General features: G+C 47.2%; 1 protein-coding gene across 1 annotated transcript; it reads left to right on the forward strand.

Moving 5' to 3' along the window:
- Positions 1-337: 337 nt before the first annotated feature.
- LOC306756036 (aldehyde dehydrogenase, mitochondrial-like) lies at positions 338-15,213 on the forward strand. The gene is made up of 13 exons (XM_079240657.1): positions 338-480; positions 2,281-2,385; positions 3,754-3,894; positions 6,893-6,972; positions 7,786-7,897; positions 8,375-8,503; positions 9,975-10,088; positions 10,574-10,676; positions 11,349-11,533; positions 11,612-11,776; positions 13,149-13,306; positions 13,835-13,949; positions 14,977-15,213. Exons 1-13 carry the CDS (start codon positions 358-360, stop codon positions 15,007-15,009), a joined length of 1,563 nt encoding a protein of 520 aa, XP_079096783.1. The 5' UTR covers positions 338-357; the 3' UTR covers positions 15,010-15,213.
- The last annotated feature ends 2,840 nt before the right edge of the window (positions 15,214-18,053 follow it).

An 18,053-nucleotide genomic window follows, 5' to 3' on the forward strand; every position in this document is an offset into this window, starting at 1 on the left:
TGAAAAATAATTTATTATTTGACCAGATAAAAACAGATAAATCTTAATGCCTCAATAAACAGTCAAACATGTTAGGATCAAAGCATTATAAAAATATTTTAGCACATAGTTTTTCATGTTTTACAGTTATCTTTATCATAACAATATGTCTCCACTTTGTAACAAACCAAACAGAAAAATCAGGTAAAACTTGGTGAAGTTATTGTTGTGGTTGGACCTACACCTTACAGATAAATAGAGACCCATCCAAGATGGCGGCGCGATGAGACGTCAGCTCGTAGCGGCAGCGTGATGCTGTGTGGAGTCTATGTATAATATGTCTATGTCTGCTCTTCAGTTCAGTCTCGAGCTGGAACGATGAACTTGCTGCGCACCGTGGTGGCTCGCGCTCTGCCCCGCTTCTCTGGATCCTCGGTCCGTCTCTTCTCAGCGGCCGCGGTTCCGGTACCGAACACCCAGCCGGAGGTCCACTACAGCAAGGTAGTGCCAGAACCCGCTGCTGGCCCGTTCATGGACCCGCTTTGGTTCGGAACCACGGGTCCAAGCGCGCGGAGAAGGAATTAACAGAACCGAGATTCTGCAGCTGCGTAACGTTTCCGGTTCTGGAGAAACCCGTTTCCATAAGAGTCAAGATCTGGGTTCCGGATCAGATAAATATGGTCATGTTGTTCGTGGTCTGCAGCACGCGGGGTCAAGGAGCACGCGGGGGTCAGGGAAAGTTGCGCAAAAACTTCCGGAAATCCGATTGCGCAACTTTTTATTTGGACGTTTCTGGTTAACTTTTAACAAGGTGCGTTCAGGGACCTGTCGACCTGTAGAGTGGTGCGTTCAGGGACCTGTCGACCTGTAGAGTGGTGCGTTCAGGGACCTGTCGACCTGTAGAGTGGTGCGTTCAGGGACCTGTCGACCTGTAGAGTGGTGCGTTCAGGGACCTGTCTACATGTAGAGTGGTGCGTTCAGGGACCTGTCTACCTGTAGAGTGGTGCGTTCAGGGACCTGTCGACCTGTAGAGTGGTGCGTTCAGGGACCTGTCTACCTGTAGAGTGGTGCGTTCAGGGACCTGTCGACCTGTAGAGTGGTGCGTTCAGGGACCTGTCTACCTGTAGAGTGGTGCGTTCAGGGACCTGTCTACCTGTAGAGTGGTGCGTTCAGGGACCTGTTTACCTGTAGAGTGGTGCGTTCAGGGACCTGTTTACCTGTAGAGTGGTGCGTTCAGGGACCTGTCTACCTGTAGAGTGGTGCGTTCAGGGACCTGTCTACATGTAGAGTGGTGCGTTCAGGGACCTGTCTACATGTAGAGTGGTGCGTTCAGGGACCTGTTTACCTGTAGAGTGGTGCGTTCAGGGACCTGTCTACATGTAGAGTGGTGCGTTCAGGGACCTGTCTACCTGTAGAGTGGTGTGTTCAGGGACCTGTCTACCTGTAGAGTGGTGCGTTCAGGGACCTGTCTACCTGTAGAGTGGTGCGTTCAGGGACCTGTTTACCTGTTTTACAAACAAACATCAGCCTCTAATACATTAAATAATTTATGTAATAAAAATGTTAGATGTTAAATTCGTGTAGGAGAAAAAGATGCGGTGTGTTCAGGTGCAGTAGAAAACAGAACGTCTCTGTCAGCAGAGAAGCTGGAGCCAGGTGTAATTTTAAACACGACCAGCAGGTGTCGCAGTTTCAGGAGTAAACCTTCCTCGTTGTGTTCATTAATGATTAATCTCTTATCAGACTGAAGGGTTGTCATTCAGCTGATTGGTTATAGATCTTATTATTTAACCTTTTATTGACCAGGAAGGTGCCAAGAGAAGCACGAGAGACGTCTTCCTGTTGGACCGGGATCAGACATCGGAGTTTCGTATCTGACTGGACGTTCAGCCCAACGTCTGACTGCTCCCTGTTAATGTCGGGACATATTCCAACCGGTTTCATCCGGCTGGAAGTGGAAACGTGTGGTTTGGAGGGAAAACGGCTTCATTTTCAACTTGAAATGATTTGAAAAGCGTGGGAAAGAAAAACGTGATGGTTTGGGAGGTTCGTCAGGTCGTAGCACTGTCTCATGTAGTTTATGTTGTACTGGGAAGAAAAGACGGACCTGGTGGACTTTTTGGACTGGGATTCATTCCAGTTTAGACTGGGATTGTGTTGGGTCCAGTCTGGATGGAGAGGTGAAGTGTGGCTCTCTCTCTTTACTGTCGGGGCTTGTGGGGAAGCCGGGGGCGATGAAGGAAGGTGATGACGTGTGGTTATGGGACTGGTGGAGGCGTAACGAGACGCTTTGTGTTTCAGCTTTTCATCAACAACGAGTGGCAGGATGCGACCAGCGGGAAGACCTTCCCCACCATCAACCCGTCCACCGGGGAAGTCATCTGTCAAGTAGCGGAAGCTGACCAGGTAAAGCATGACCATCTGCATGAACACTACCTGCAGCCTGCTGTGTAGGACTTCCACTACCCCCCCACCCCCCCCACCCCCCAGCCAACAGCCGGAAGGACCAGACCAGCAGCGGGTCCAGAATATTAGACATTTCTGTTCCAGGATTGGTGGGAAGGAAATTCTAGTGTGCTGAAGCGAGTCCTGGTTCATTCAGTCAGTCTGTAAGCACAAAGCTCCGAACCGGAAGGGACCAGTTGACTGTTCCAGACAGCGCGACTGGAACCAGACCTGATTTAAGCCTCTGAAGTCCGGCTCTGCCGTCTGCTAGAGGTTAATCTGCAGTGATTTACTTCTGCCGGGGAAATCAACGTGTCGGAGCGTCTCTACCAGCTGCTTTGGGTAAAACCCAACAGTTTGTTGCAACGTTATCATCAGCCGGTTGCTAACACATTTATTCTGTTTATTCTTGTCCAAAACATTCAGAGAAACATGTTCTCTGGCCCTTTTGTTAGTGTGGATGTTAAAGGGTTAATATTATTGAGAATAAAAAGAAATGACAGAAGTTTTCACAGCCTTTGCCTAATACTTTGTTGCTCCACCTTTCGCAGCAACTACCGCCTCCAGTCTTTGAACAAGTGATGCCAGAAGCTCGGCTCACCTGTCTTCCAACACCTCCGCCGTTAGGGTTAGTAGGACCTCTCCAGCTCCCTCAGGTTGCTGGGAGACGGATCAGAACTGGATTCCAGACTGGACTCTGGCCCGGCTCCTCGGCCCTAACCCTCTGTCCTGTCCAGGACAGACTGGAGCCATTGCCCCAGTCTGAGGTCAGGAGCACCCCCATAGCATGATGCTATCGGCCCCGTGATGGGCGGCGCCCGGTTCCCTCCCAACGTGACGCCAGCCATTCACACTGGAGAGCTCCGTCTTTGTCTCATCAGACCAGAGACCTTAGTTTCTCATGGCCTGAGAGTCCTTCCGGTGCCTTTTGGCAAACTCCAGACGGGCGGCCGTGTCCCTTTTACCAAGGACTGGTTGTTGTCTGGCGGCTCGACAGGCCTGACTGGTGGACTGCTGCTTGTCCTTCTACAAGTTTCTCCTCAGAGGAACGCTGGAGCTCTGAGTGACCATCGCCTCCCGGACTAAGGCGCGGCTCCCCCGATGGCTCAGTTCAGACGGCCGGCTCCAGGAAGAGTCCTGGTGGTTCCAAAGTTATTCCATTTACCAACGATGGAGGCCGCTGATGTCCTGGAACATCCTGGAACATCCTCGAACCCTGGAACATCCTGGAACTGATTTCAGTTCCGCCTTTATCTTTTTGTTGTTGTTTCTTAAACGTAACTTATTTTAGAAAAGTAAACGACTAATAAACGTGTTCTCCGTTTCCAGGCAGACGTTAACAGGGCAGTGAAGGCAGCACGTGATGCCTTCAGGTTTGGGTCTCCATGGCGACGTATGGATGCCTCTCACCGCGGCCTGCTGCTCAGCAGGCTGGCCGATGCGGTAGAGAGGGACGCTGCGTACCTGGCTGTGAGTCACTGTAACGTCTCTCATGTTTACCTTAGCAGCCGTTTGATCCTCTTTGATCTTTCAGTAGATGATGTAACAGAAAAGGTACCTACTCTCTCACCAATAATCAGTAGGACATTGTAAGTTATTTCTACCAAAATAAAATTTGAAAATGAAATAATTAGTTTCTTGGGGTTGTACAGAAGCCGTTTGCTTCAGGACGAGCTCCTGTACGTTGTAGGAGCTGAAGAAGCCTCTGTCCGAGCAGTGTGTTGTGTGGAGGATGTGGCGAGTCCTCCATCATGTTCCTGTTCCTGATGCCAGCACATGAAGCTGCTAGCGGTCATGGATGTTCTGCAGAACGTCCACATGGACCGTAGGTCTTTGATATTCAGTCAACATGCAGGACTGATCTGATGAACATCACGCTGCTCAGCATGCAGTCACGGTGGGAAACTTTTTGGGTTTTTACCTGGAAACAAAGAAATGGAAGAATTTAACCCAAAAACTCCCAGACTGAATATCAGCAAACAGTCTGCAGTACAGGTTCATCTCAGAAAATTAGAATGTTACAAAAAAGTCAAATATTTCATCACTCATGTCAGAATGTGAAACCCAGATACCCATAACCCTAAACATGGGGAAGACTGCTGACCTGACAGATGTCCAGAAGACCATCGTTGACCCTCCACAAGGAGGGAAAGCCATGAAGGTCATTTCTAAAGAAGCTGCTTGTCCACAGAGAGCTGGATCCCAGCATGCTGATGGAAGGCTGAGTGGAAGGAAAAGCTGCACCAGCAGAAGGCAGAACCGCCTGGAGAGGATCGTCAGGAATCTGGGAGCTTCACAAGGAGCGGACTGAAGCTGGACTCATCAAGAGCCGCTATGAACAGACGGATCCTAGACATGGACTACAGATGTCCCATTCCTCGTGTCGAGCCACTCCTGGACCAGAGACACCGACAGAACCGTCTCACCTGGGCTACGGAGGAAAAGGACTGGTTCTCAGATGGAAGCAGGTTCTGCATTTCATGTGGAAACCAAGGTCCCAGAGTCTGGAGGAAGAGTGGAGAGGCCCAGAATCCATGTTGCTGGAAGTCCAGAGGGAACTTTCCAGTCAGTGATGGTTTGGGAGCCATGTCATCTGCTGGTGTTGCTCCACTGGGTTTTCTGAAGGTCACAGTCAACACAGCATCTAGCAGGACATTTTAGAGACATTCCTTCTGCTGACAAGCTTCATGGAGATGCAGATTTCATTTCCCAGCAGGACTCCTGCCTACATTGCCAAAGGTACCAAAAGCTGCTCCAATGACCACGGTGTTACTGCGCTGGATCGGCCAACAGACCCACCTGATCTGAACCCCATAGAGAATCTGTGTTGTCAGGAGGAAGATGAGAGACACCAGACCCAACCATGTAGACGACCTGAAGGCTGCTATCAAAGCAACCTGGGCTTCCATTCCACCTGAGCAGCGCCACACGCTGGTGGCTTCCATTGCCACGCCGCGTTGATGCAGTAATTCATGCAGGAGACCCAACCAGGTACTGAGGCATGGAAATGATCATACTGTTCAGAAACCTGACGTTTCTGTTTAATATATCCTTTTATGCATTGATCTTATGTAATATTCTAACTTTCTGAGACATTTTGGCTTTTCATTATCTGTAAGCCACAATCATCAACATTTCTATAAATAAATGTTTGAAATGTTTCACTTTATGTGTAATAAATCTATATAATGTACAGCTTTCACATTCTGAAATGAGTGTAAAAAAATATAGAATGTTTTGATATTATTCTAATTTTCTGAGATGAACCTGTAAGTCAGGGTATGTTTGTCTGGTCAGTGAAAGGTTTTGATGTGGTAGTGACTGTAATAAGACTGGAATGGGAATGAAAAAAGGTTTTCCAAACACGAATATGATGATACACTCCATAAAGTTGTTAAGCTATAGTCTATAATCTTGGCATCCAACTGGACTCCAGCAGTCCACCAGCACCTTCCTATGATGGTTTCTACTGTTTGATTTAGTGCTGTTGTTGTTCTCACTCTCATATGTAAGTCACTTTGGATAAAAGCATCTGCTACATGACTAGAACAGAATAGAGTAGTCTATACATTCTGTCATCATGAACAGTAAGAAATATAGTTAGACCCCTCAGTTTACTGTAAATCTGTAAAAACTCTGACCAATCCAAACGTTCCGACCCAAATGGAGTTGTTCATTTCTTATATTTCGTAGCTTCTTCTCCCGGCTCCCCTCCTCCCCCTCCAGCAGCACATACCTGATAGCCACACCCTGCATATAAACAGTGTGTTAGGATGAAAATACAAAGTAGAGAAGAAGAAACTCGGAAGGCAAACATGGCTGAGAAAATGCAGGAAGGATTTCCCGACCCGGCTCGGTTTATTTGCCTCCTCCTGCTAAACAGCCGAGAAAGAGAAAATCGTTGGTGGAAAAAGCTGCAAATTAAAAAGCCTCGGATCACGCAAGGAGCAGAACCAGAGGGGGAGGAGCCAAGACAGGGGGAGGGACCAAAACAGGGGAGGAGCCAATGCAGGGGGAGGGGCCACATCTTGCTAGCTCCCCATCATTACCTACCCCGGCTTTAAACATTCACCAAATTAAACTTAAACATCTAATGTAAATATATTTACTTGTTAACATAAGGATTAAAATAAAATCATGCTTCGTAAATATAGCAAATCAATTTAAACATATATTAAACAAGTTTGCCTCATACAGTAACATTGTTTTTATTTTTCACTGTTTTATTTGTGCAGCACTTTGGAAACTGTTAATGTTTATAAAATGTGCTGTAGAAATAAAGAGGATTGGATTGGAGGTGGTTTAGTGAGGACAGCAGGTAAATAGCAGCAGGAAGAAGTGTTTCGTGTTCTTTAATGTTCTTTAATCTTCATTAGCAAACAGTATCAAACGTTTGTTTCCATGTTTTGATATTAATATTTTTACTTTATTTACACCCAACCATGATGAACAAAGTTTTGGGTTTCAGGAACTGGAGACTCTGGACAATGGCAAGCCGTTTGCTGTGGCCTACTCTGTGGATCTTCCTAATGTGGTTAAATGTTTAAGGTAACAACACAACACACATAGTCCCTCAGATCTGGACCAGGGTCCACAGTCCAGGTCTGATGACTTTTGGGAGGAGAGAAAAGACTAAAACCTGTCGACCAATCAGCTCCCTCTGATGTGATCAGAAACTGATTCCTGGTCTGAAGTCCCAGTTCATAATTCTGCTCCTGGGTCCCAGTCCAAAGCTCTGATCTGGAGCTCTGAACCAGGGTCTTACTTCATAGTATAGAACTGAAGTTCTGGTCTAGAGTCTGCATCCAAAATTTTTTCCCAAGTTCCCAAATTGTTTGATGTTCTCTAATGAGAGTCCCGGCCCGTGGTCCCTGTCGGGAGTCCCGGCCCGTGGTCCCTGTCGGGAGTCCCGGCCCGTGGTCCCTGTCGGGAGTCCCGGCCCGTGGTCCCTGTCGGGAGTCCCGGCCCGTGGTCCCTGTCGGGAGTCCCGGCCCGTGGTCCCTGTCGGGAGTCCCGGCCCGTGGTCCCTGTCAGTCGGCCGTCGGTCATATGATTGATATGAGGAGGCATGAGACTGCTCTATTGTCCAAAAATGAGTACGACTCATGTACACTCGTCCCGACCCATAGTCCTTGCACCTCCTGCAACTCCTGCAACTCCAGGGCTGGCAAAAATATATAGAAAACTAATAAATGTAGATTCATTTGTGGTCTGTTCTAATTAATTTATTGATTGATTATTGATAAGGTATTGAAGTCATCCAGGTCAGATCATATCCGGTGGATTTTTTTTGCTTGTTTTAGGTAATTTCTTTCCTCCCGAGTGTGTTTGTAGTGTGGTGTGGTGTGTTTGTGTGTTTAGGTACTACGCAGGCTGGGCTGATAAGTGGGAGGGGAAGACCATCCCCATCGATGGAGATTATTTCTGCTACACCAGACATGAACCAGTCGGAGTCTGTGGACAGATCATACCGGTATGGACCTAAATACCAACAGGGCTGTCAGGTAGAACCAGACGGAGCTCAACGTTCAGAAAGGACAAAGGGAATTAAACTAGCTTCAGGCAACATTCAGGACGGCTACAGAGACCCTCAGACCCTCCAGGATTTTGTGGCATGTCCAGACTCTGTTCAGGTCCAGGTTCAGGACCTGAGAACGGTCTAGACTCTGTTCAGGTCCAGACTGTTTAGTCCAGACTGTGTTCAGGTCCAGGTTCAGGACCTGGGAATCTAGCTGGGTCTGCTGATGTAGAAACAAGATCACAGGAAGCTGGAAGCAGACCAGGACCGAGAGGAGGTAGTTGAACTGAATGAAGGAAACTGGTGTTACTGGGAGCTCCACTGGAACAACAAACGCCTCCGTTTTTCTTTTGTAAATGTGTCATTTGTAAATATGAGTCCAGATTTACCAGAATATAAATGTGACCGAAGCTTCATTTTTTCTTCCTGCAGTGGAACTTCCCTCTGCTGATGCAGGCCTGGAAACTGGGTCCAGCTCTGGCAACTGGGAACACGGTGGTGATGAAGGTCGCAGAGCAGACCCCCCTCACAGCACTCTACGTAGCCAGTCTCATCAAAGAGGTTCATCGATTTATACTCTCCTTATTGGAATCTGAAGGTTTCTGATCTCACGAGATTATCAGATAGTTATCTGTTAGTTATCAGTTATTTTCCTGTTAATTATCTGTTAGTTATCAGTTATTTTCCTGTTAATTATCTGTTAGTTATCAGTTATTTTCCTGTTAGTTATCAGTTATTTTCCTGTTAGTTATCAGTTATTTCCCTGTTAGTTATCAGTTATTTTCCTGTTATCTGTAAGTTATAAGTTATTTTCCTGTTAGTTATCTGTTATTTTCCTGTTAGTTATAAGCTATTTTCCTGTTAGTTATGTTATCAGTTATTATCCTACTAGTTATCTGTTAACTAACAGGAAAATAACTGATAACTATCTGTTAGTTATCAGTTATTTTCCTGTTAGTTATAAGTTATTTTCCTGTTAGTTATCTGTTATTTTCCTGTTAGTTATCTGTTAGTTATCAGTTATTTTTCTGTTAGTTATAAGCTATTTTCCTGTTAGTTATCTGTTATCAGTTATTATCCTACTAGTTATCTGTTAGTTATCAGAGTTTTTCCTGTTAGTTATAAGCTATTTTCCTGTTAGTTATCTGTTATCAGTTATTATCCTACTAGTTATCTGTTAGTTATCTGTTATTTTCCTGTTAGTTATCAGTTATTTTCCTGTTAGTTATCTGTTATCAGTTATTTTCCTGTTAGTTATCGTTATTTCCCTGTTAGTTATCTGTTAGTTATCAGTTATTTTCCTGTTAATTATCTATTAGTTATAAGTTATTTTCCTGTTATTTATCTGTTAGTTATCAGTTATTTTCCTGTTAGTTATCTGTTAGTTATCAGTTATTTTCCTGTTAGTTATCTGTTATCAGTTATTATCCTACTAGTTATCTGTTAGTTATCAGTTATTTTCCTGTTAGTTAACAGATAACTAGTAGGATAATAACTGATAACAGATAACTAACAGGAAAATAGCTTATAACTAACAGGAAAATAGCTTATAACTAACAGGAAAATAACAGATAACTAACAGATATTTTCCTGTTAGTTATCTGTTATTTTCCTGTTAGTTATCTGTTATTTTCCTGTTAGTTATCTGTTATTTTCCTGTTAGTTATCTGTTAGTTATCAGTTATTTTCCTGTTAGTTATCTGTTATCAATTATTATCCTACTAGTTATCTGTTAGTTATCAGTTATTTTCCTGTTAGTTATCTGTCAGTTATCAGTTATTTTCCTGTTAGTTATTTGTCAGTTATCAGTTATTTTCTTATTAGTTATCTGTTATTTTCCTGTTAGTTAACTGCTAGTTATCAGTCATTTTCCTGTTAGTTATCTGTTATTTCTCTGTTTATCTGTTATTTGTTAATCATCGTTAGTTTCCAGAGGGAAACATAGAACTAGAACTATAAATCTAGTAAAAGCACGTTTTCTGTCCAGCTGAATAAAAACCTTTAAAAGAAGCTTTTCTTGACTGGTTTCCAGGTGGGTTTTCCTGAAGGTGTGGTGAACATCTTACCTGGAATGGGACCAACAGCTGGTGCCGCCATCGCCAGACACATGGATGTTGACAAAGTGGCCTTCACCGGATCCACTGAGGTACCACGTTAGATTCTCTGAAGGGCTACTGTGTCTGCAGACATGTTTTATAAATTTTTTATTGCTTTTAATGTTGCTTTTATCATCCAGCTTACAGCGAGACTGAATCTGAAGCCAAACCTGACATTCAGGCTGTTTTTCGGACAAATAATGTAATTTCTTTCGCTGACGCTACAGTCGGCCGCCGGTCGGCATGGAGGTCTTTTTAAAGACGAAACCATTAGATTGGTCAGGCTGAGGGTATGATCCAGAATTTTGCATTAGATACTATATGACTGGTTTCGTCCTGCTTCCGAACAGTCTTCATGTGAAGGATTTTCTGTTTCTGAGACGTTTTTAATGTCTGACAACTAGTTTAAAACGGAAGTAATGATTTTTATTGGTCCAGCTTAACCATCCAGCCTGTTCGCTGAGAACATGTGCAGGTCTTTTCTTCAGCATTCAGACAGCAGTTTTCAGCTTGGCTCTCCGTCTCCGTCCGTCAGGTGGGGCATCTGATCCAGCAGGCTTCAGGCAGCAGCAACCTGAAGAAGGTCACCTTGGAGCTTGGAGGAAAGAGTCCCAACATTGTCCTGTCCGATGCCAACAGTAAGAGTTCTGTTCCACCGCCGGGACCTTTAGTGTCTTTCAGAAACACTTTGTGGAAGATTCTCAGACCAGTAGATTAAGTGGCAGCTGGTGAGGGTGTCAGGATTGGTTATAAAAGCAGCATCCACCAGAAGTTTAGTATTTCCTGCAAGGACAGGTCCGTGGATCACCACTGATCCAGATTTCATCAGAGAATCATCAATAAATAATTATTAGTGACATATTGGGAGGTTTTATTATCTACAGAGTAGAATGTTGGGAAAAGATCTGGGGAAAACGTCCACATACAGTAAACTCAGTCTAGATCTTCTCAGATGGACCGACGTATCCTACATAACCAAGTTAGTAACTCTGTGACTTTCGAGATCATTTAAATCATTCATTCAGGGCAGCTAAACAGGAAAACTCAATGGTCCTCCTGAATCCAGGAGTGTCTTTCAGGCGAGACACAGGACATCACTACTCCACAATCATGTCTGCTTGTGTTGTCATGGAGACGGCAACAGGGACCTTCCTCGGTTTGGTTTGGTGGATTTATAGACAGTAAATAAGTTCTGGTCCAGTTCAGTGTCTGGTTGGGACGTCCTCGTGTCCAGGTGTTTGAATCTCTGCAGTGGTTCCTGTGCTGGGTTGGTGTTGCTATGGAAACGGTGTGTTTGTGTTGCGGTCTAGTGGCAGATGCTGTGGAGCAGTCCCACCTGGCGCTGTTCTTCAACCAGGGCCAGTGCTGCTGCGCCGGATCCAGAACCTATGTCCAAGCTGACGTGTACGAGGAGTTTGTGGAGCGCAGCGTGGAGCGAGCCAAGGCCCGGGTGGTGGGAAACCCCTTCGACCTGAAGACCGAGCAGGGACCTCAGGTGATGCACCTCACATACACCCAGCGCCGCCTTCCTTCAGGGTCTCACACGCTGGTGTGGTTCCTCTGACCCGTCCAGGTGGATCAGGAACAGTTTAATAAGATCCTGGGATACATCAGCAGCGGGAAGCGAGAAGGCGCCAAGCTCATGTGTGGAGGAGGAGTCGCTGCAGACAGAGGCTACTTCATCCAGCCCACCGTGTTTGGAGATGTGCAGGACGACATGACCATCGCCAGAGAGGAGGTAGAACCGCAATTATCCTTTCATTTCACTTGGAGAACCCTACCAGTAGAACCCGACTCGCAAATCCTGACCTGCAGAACCTAGCCCATAGAACCTGACCTGCAAAACCCGACCCATAGAACCCGACCCGTAGAACCCGACCAGTAGAACCTGACCCGCAGAACCTGACCAGTAAAACCTGACTTGCAGAACCTGACCCGCAGAACCTGACCAGTAAAACCTGACTTGCAGAACCTAACCAGTAGAACCTGACCCGTAGAACCTGACCCGCAAATCCTGACTTGCAGAACCTGACCAGTAGAACCTGACCCGCAGAACCTGACCAATAAAACCTGACTTGCAGAACCTGACCAGTACAACCTGACCCGCAGAACCTGACCAGTAAAACCTGACTTGCAGAACCTGACCCGTAGAACCTGACCAGTAAAACCTGACTTGCAGAACCTGACCCGTAGAACCTGACCAGTAGAACCTAACCAGTAGAACCTGACCCATAGAACCTGACCCGCAAATCCTGACCAGTAGAACCTGACCCGCAAATCCTGACTTGCAGAACCTGACCAGTAGAACCTGACCCGCAAATCCTGACTTGCAGAACCTGACCCGTAGAACCTGACCCGCAGAACCTGACCAGTAAAACCTGACCAGTAGAACCTGACCCGCAGAACCTGACTAGTAGAACCTGACCCGTAGAACCTGACCCGCAGAACCTGACCCGCAAATCCTGACTTGCAGAACCTGACCAGTAAAACCTGACTTGCAGAACCTGACCCGCAGAACCTGACCAGTAAAACCTGACTTGCAGAACCTGACCCGTAGAACCTGACCCGCAGAACCTGACTAGTAAAACCTGACCCGTAGAACCTGACCCGCAGAACCTGACCAGTAAAACCTGACTTGCAGAACCTGACTAGTAGAACCTGACCCGCAGAACCTGACCAGTAAAACCTGACTTGGCAGAACCTGACCAGTAGAACCTGACCCGCAGAACCTGACCAGTAAAACCTGACTTGCAGAACCTGACCCGCAGAACCTGACCTGTAAAACCTGACTTGCAGAACCTGACCTGCAGAACCTGACCCGTAGAACCTGACCCGCAGAACCTGACCCGCAAATCCTGACTTGCAGAACCTGACCCGCAGAACCTGACCAGTAGAACCTGACCCGCAGAACCTGATCAGTAGAACCTGACCCGCAGAACCTGACCAGTAGAACCTGATCAGTAGAACCTGACCTGCAGGAGGTCTTGATGAGGAGTTGTCTACTGAAATCACCATGAAGAGACCTCTGTGTGTTCTCCATGGTTCCTCCTGATCTTTCTGCAGGAACTGAGAGGGTTCTCCTGGTTCCTGACGTCATGTTTCTTCTGCAGATCTTTGGTCCAGTGATGCAGATATTAAAGTTTAAGACGGTGGAAGAGGCGATCATCAGAGCCAACGATACCAAGTACGGACTGGCCGCTGCTGTCTTCACCAAGGACATCGATAAAGCTCACTATGTGTCGAACGGCCTCCGAGCTGGAACCGTCTGGTGAGATCCTGCTTCCAGCATCGTCACTGGGAAGGAAGAACTGCTCACTGGTTCTGCTGGAAGAAGTTGTTGTTCAGAATGTGTCACTTAGTCTCCAGCAGTTTGGAGCGGTAACACAACATAACTCCACGGTTTCTCGTCAGGGTGCCCAGTTTGTCCTGCAGCTTTTCATTGTATCCCTGTTCCAACACATCTGGCTCTCATTAAATGGATCCAACAGCCAATGAAGATGGATTTGTGTCAGGTGCGTTGGAGCAGGGATGCAATGAAAACCTGCAGGACCCTTGAGGACCAGAGCTGGACATCCCAGAATGTTCTTGTGTTCATGTTAAATGAGACATCTCCGCGTGGAGACCTGGTCCTCCTGGGTGTTGACTGGGACCCCTGCCTTTGGGGGGTTCAGGGTTCTCGGGCTCCCACAGCCCTGTGCTCTGTTCACTGCTGCACAGTGGCTGTTGTCCCTGGTGAACATTAAGCTCCAGGTTCTGGTCTCGGTGGTCCTCTGACGACTCGTGTGTTTCTCTTCAGGATTAACTGCTACGACGTGTTCGGTGCTCAGGCTCCGTTTGGAGGATACAAGGCTTCGGGAGTCGGCAGGGAGCTGGGAGAGTACGGTCTGGAGAACTACACGGAGGTTAAAACGGTGAGCACACAGACACTGGAAGCCCGCCTACAGAAAGGATGCATCCAGAACCAGCATCTGGAGGCCAGAGGTTTGGGTTCATGGTTCCGGTTCCTTCTGTCAGGAGTTCTTAGACGTACAGGAGGTCTGCTCCGTCAGGATGTGGATGAAGATCACCTGACGCGGTCCTGCAGCCTGCGGTAGCAGGATGTTACCTGTGGTGCCCACATGGTCGTGTTGGACGCTTTTTAGCCGGTTCAGCTGCATTTCAGCCTCTTTTTCTATTTCTGGCCGGTTTAGACATGCAGACTGTTCTGCCTCAGGGCCCTGCAGTCTTCAGGTGCGGCCATTTCTGGATTAAATTGGTATTTTATCAGCAGAACATGTTGAGACCTGCAGCTCAGATACTGGAGTCCAGTTTCATTCTGTCAACCGGATCATCCGGGGCTGGAGTTCAGGGTTCAGCTTTTCTCTCTGAAGTGTGTTGATGTCTAGTTTAGAGACCAGATCAGCTGAAAGCATTCAGCTGGAGCTGCTGTTTGGCTGTGAGCAGCTCCAACGTGGGCCTGAGTGTGCAGATGTACGATGATCCAGTTCCTGTTGGGATTCACCTGAAAAGCTGCTCTGGAGTCCAGTCTCAAACCTCTGCAGTTCTGTCCAGCTACAGCTCAGTTGCTATGGAAACAAGAAGCCAAAACTCAACCAAACATTAGTAAGTTAGTAGTGGAGCAGCGGCGGTGGAGCAGCGGACTCAGCCCTCCGAGCTCCCACAGCGTCCCGCCTTTAACCCGGCGGAGAGCTAAAAGCTGAAACCGGCTGAGCATCATGTTAGTGGACGGGTTCTGAGACGTGCTGCTTCTGGTTGTGGGGAAAACGATGAAGCATGACAGCAGCGTTTAGTTGGTCATGAAGATTTCAGATGAAAAGCTGATTTCTGGGCTCAGACTCTGAAGCTCCGTCTGCTGGTTTTCCTCAGGTGAACCGTGAGTCCTGGTAGTCTGCTTTCAGTCGGGATGCCATCCATAACCACCTTTCTCTCCGTTTCCAGGTAACCATCAAGGTGCCGCAGAAGAATTCTTAGAGGTCCTCCTCACCAACCAGGGAGTTTCTGCAGAACGTACCTTCAGCAAACATCTGAACTTCCAGAGAAAATTTCAACCTTTAATTCGCCGCTGTAGATTAAAATCAGCCTCCTTACTGCAGGTTCCCCGGCTCTGATGGTGATCAGGTGTATGTGTGGGTTCTTGTAATTTAATACATAATAATAAATAAAGTCATTCGAGCATCTTGGGTCTGAGTCCTGCTGGGCTCTGGTCCAGATTCATCAGCACACGATGACATGTTGAGGTGACAGAGAAGAGGCGTTCCAGACGGTCTGTCGTTCATCAGCATCCATCCCACAAAACACGACGAGTCTCACGGATCATCCGAGCTGCTCCGGTTCCTGGTGTCCGTTATGGTCCAGGTCCAGCGAGAACCCGAGCTCAGCAGACCTGAAGGATCAGGACATGACAGGATGTAGCATCTCCTCATGGACACACCCTGCACTGTATTACAGTTAGAATTGGGAGCGCCGTCTGGACCACTTGGTTCTGGATCACCAGACTGTAAAACCTTCGTCGTGCAGAGCCAGCCGTCAGATGGAAGAGGTTCCGATCCGATCAGGCTCGTTATCTCGGGTTAATAGTGATTCATCTCTGACTTGTGTCACGTTGGGAATAAACCTGGCTTCATCCAGGATCCGTGTGACGCTGGAAGAAAGGTGGAAAATTCCCAGAAACATTCCTGAACGAGGTGGAAGGCCGTCCCAGAGGACTTCAATCGGTTCAGGCTGAAGGACCAACGGACTCCCCGAAGACCAGCACGTCCCGTACTTTGACTGATGTCCCGGGTTTGGGCCAAATCCAGTTCCCTTGTGTCATGTCTGGCTTTGTTACGGCTCTTCTAGGTTAGACCTGGTCCAGGCAAGAACTTTCTGCCTGGATGTTGGTGACAGACAGGTCTGGACCTGGACCGTATCTGGACCAGATAAAAACCGGATGTGGGCCGTATCTGGACCAGATAAAAACCGGATGTGGGCCGTATCTGGACCAAATAAAAACCGGATGTGGGCCGTATCTGGGCCAGATAAAAACCGGATGTGGGCCGTATCTGGACCAAATAAAAACCGGATGTGGGCCGTATCTGGGCCAGATAAAAACCGGATGTGGGCCGTATCTGGACCAGATAAAAACCGGATGTGGGCCGTATCTGGGCCAGATAAAAACCGGATGTGGGCCGTATCTGGACCAGATAAAAACCGGATGTGGGCCATATCTGGACCAGATAAAAACCGGATGTGGGCCGTATCTGGACCAAATAAAAACCGGATGTGGGCCGTATCTGGACCAGATAAAAACCGGATGTGGGCCGTATCTGGACCAAATAAAAACCGGATGTGGGCCGTATCTGGGCCAGATAAAAACCGGATGTGGGCCGTATCTGGACCAGATAAAAACCGGATGTGGGCCATATCTGGACCAGATAAAAACCGGATGTGGGCCGTATCTGGACCAGATAAAAACCGGATGTGGGCCGTATCTGGACCAAATAAAAACCGGATGTGGGCCGTATCTGGACCAGATAAAAACCGGATGTGGACTAAATCTAAATTGTGTGACCTTGAGTAAGTCTGCAGGCTCAGTTTAAGAGCACCTTTCCACTCGGCTCCAACGTGGGCCTGAGTGTGCAGATGTACGATGATCCAGTTCCTGTTGGGATTCACCTGAAAAGCTGCTCTGGAGTCCAGTCTCAAACCTCTGCAGTTCTGTCCAGCTACAGCTCTGTTGCTATGGAAACAAGAAGCCAAAACTCAACCAAACATTAGTAATTTGCCGTCTCTGTGTAACTGTGAGAAGGGGACGCATGAATAATGTCCCGTGCGTGGTGGAGCAGCGGACTCAGCCCTCCGAGCTCCCACAGCGTCCCGCCTTTAACCCGGCGGAGAGCTAAAAGCTGAAACCGGCTGAGCATCATGTTAATGGACGGGCTGAGACGTGCTGCTTCCGGTTGTGGGGAAAACGATGAAGCATGACAGCAGCGTTTAGTTGGTCATGAAGATTTCAGATGAACCGTGAGTCCTGGTAGTCTTTCAGCCGGGATGCCATTGGGTTAGTCATGTGAAGACAGATCTCTACGGTAAAGAGAGAAGATGCTGCAGACCAGGAAGGTGAAATGTGAACATGAGGAAGAGGAGCAGCAGCCTCAGACACCGACCTTCCCAGCAGTTTTATCTTCCTGTTAGCCTTCATCTCATCAGTTCCTGCAGGGTCAGGACAGACCTTCAGCTCTTTCCACAGATTATTTTCCTCAGCTTCTCACCGAGGTAAAGTTAGTTTGATGTTTGCTCCTCCAGGATTCGATGAGCAGTGAGGCAGTGTTTTGAAGTGTGTAGGTCACATGACTAAAAAGCTATTGAACTTTAAAATATTAAAAAATTCAAATAAAATAACCCGAGATGAAAATGGAGAAAATAAAGGCAGTGCAACATGATGTAGGACTGTCTGGGCAATTAGGCGGTGTTTAGAGGTGTGTACGTCACATGACTGAAAAGCTATTGAACTTTAAAATATTAAAAAGTCATAGCCCAGTGGTTGTGGAGATAGTTATGTTTAAATTCTGCTATGGTTAATTTGTTGACGGTCCCTAACTATCCGCCGGTGGTGAAGACCGCTGTGGTGAAATTTGCCATCACAACCCCACGACAAAGCAACTTCGGGTCGGAAATTTATCACGAGGAGGCTGGGTGTTGGAATATAGATGGAAGGTATGAAGTTGGGAAGGCCGTTGCATCGTGCATCTTAACCCCACGACCGGGTCGGGAGACTGGGTGTCCGAATATCTGTTGAATAGCAAACATCAAACTAACTTTACCTCAGTCACGTTCTCTCTCTCCTTCACAGAAACGACCCAGCTTTTGTTCATTTAGACATTTAGCTTTACTGTGGTTTTTCTGCACAGCGACGTGTTTTCATCCTTCTTCCTTTTACTCTGTGAAACTTCAGAACTGCTCCATCTGCCATTGAATCCCCTCCAGGGATAAATAAAGTTGTTAGAACAGTCTTCAGTCATATCAGAAGCAAGATA

This window comes from Telmatherina bonti (genome assembly GCF_933228915.1).
Source record: "Telmatherina bonti genome assembly, chromosome: 5".
Taxonomy (NCBI): Eukaryota; Metazoa; Chordata; class Actinopteri; order Atheriniformes; family Telmatherinidae; genus Telmatherina; species Telmatherina bonti.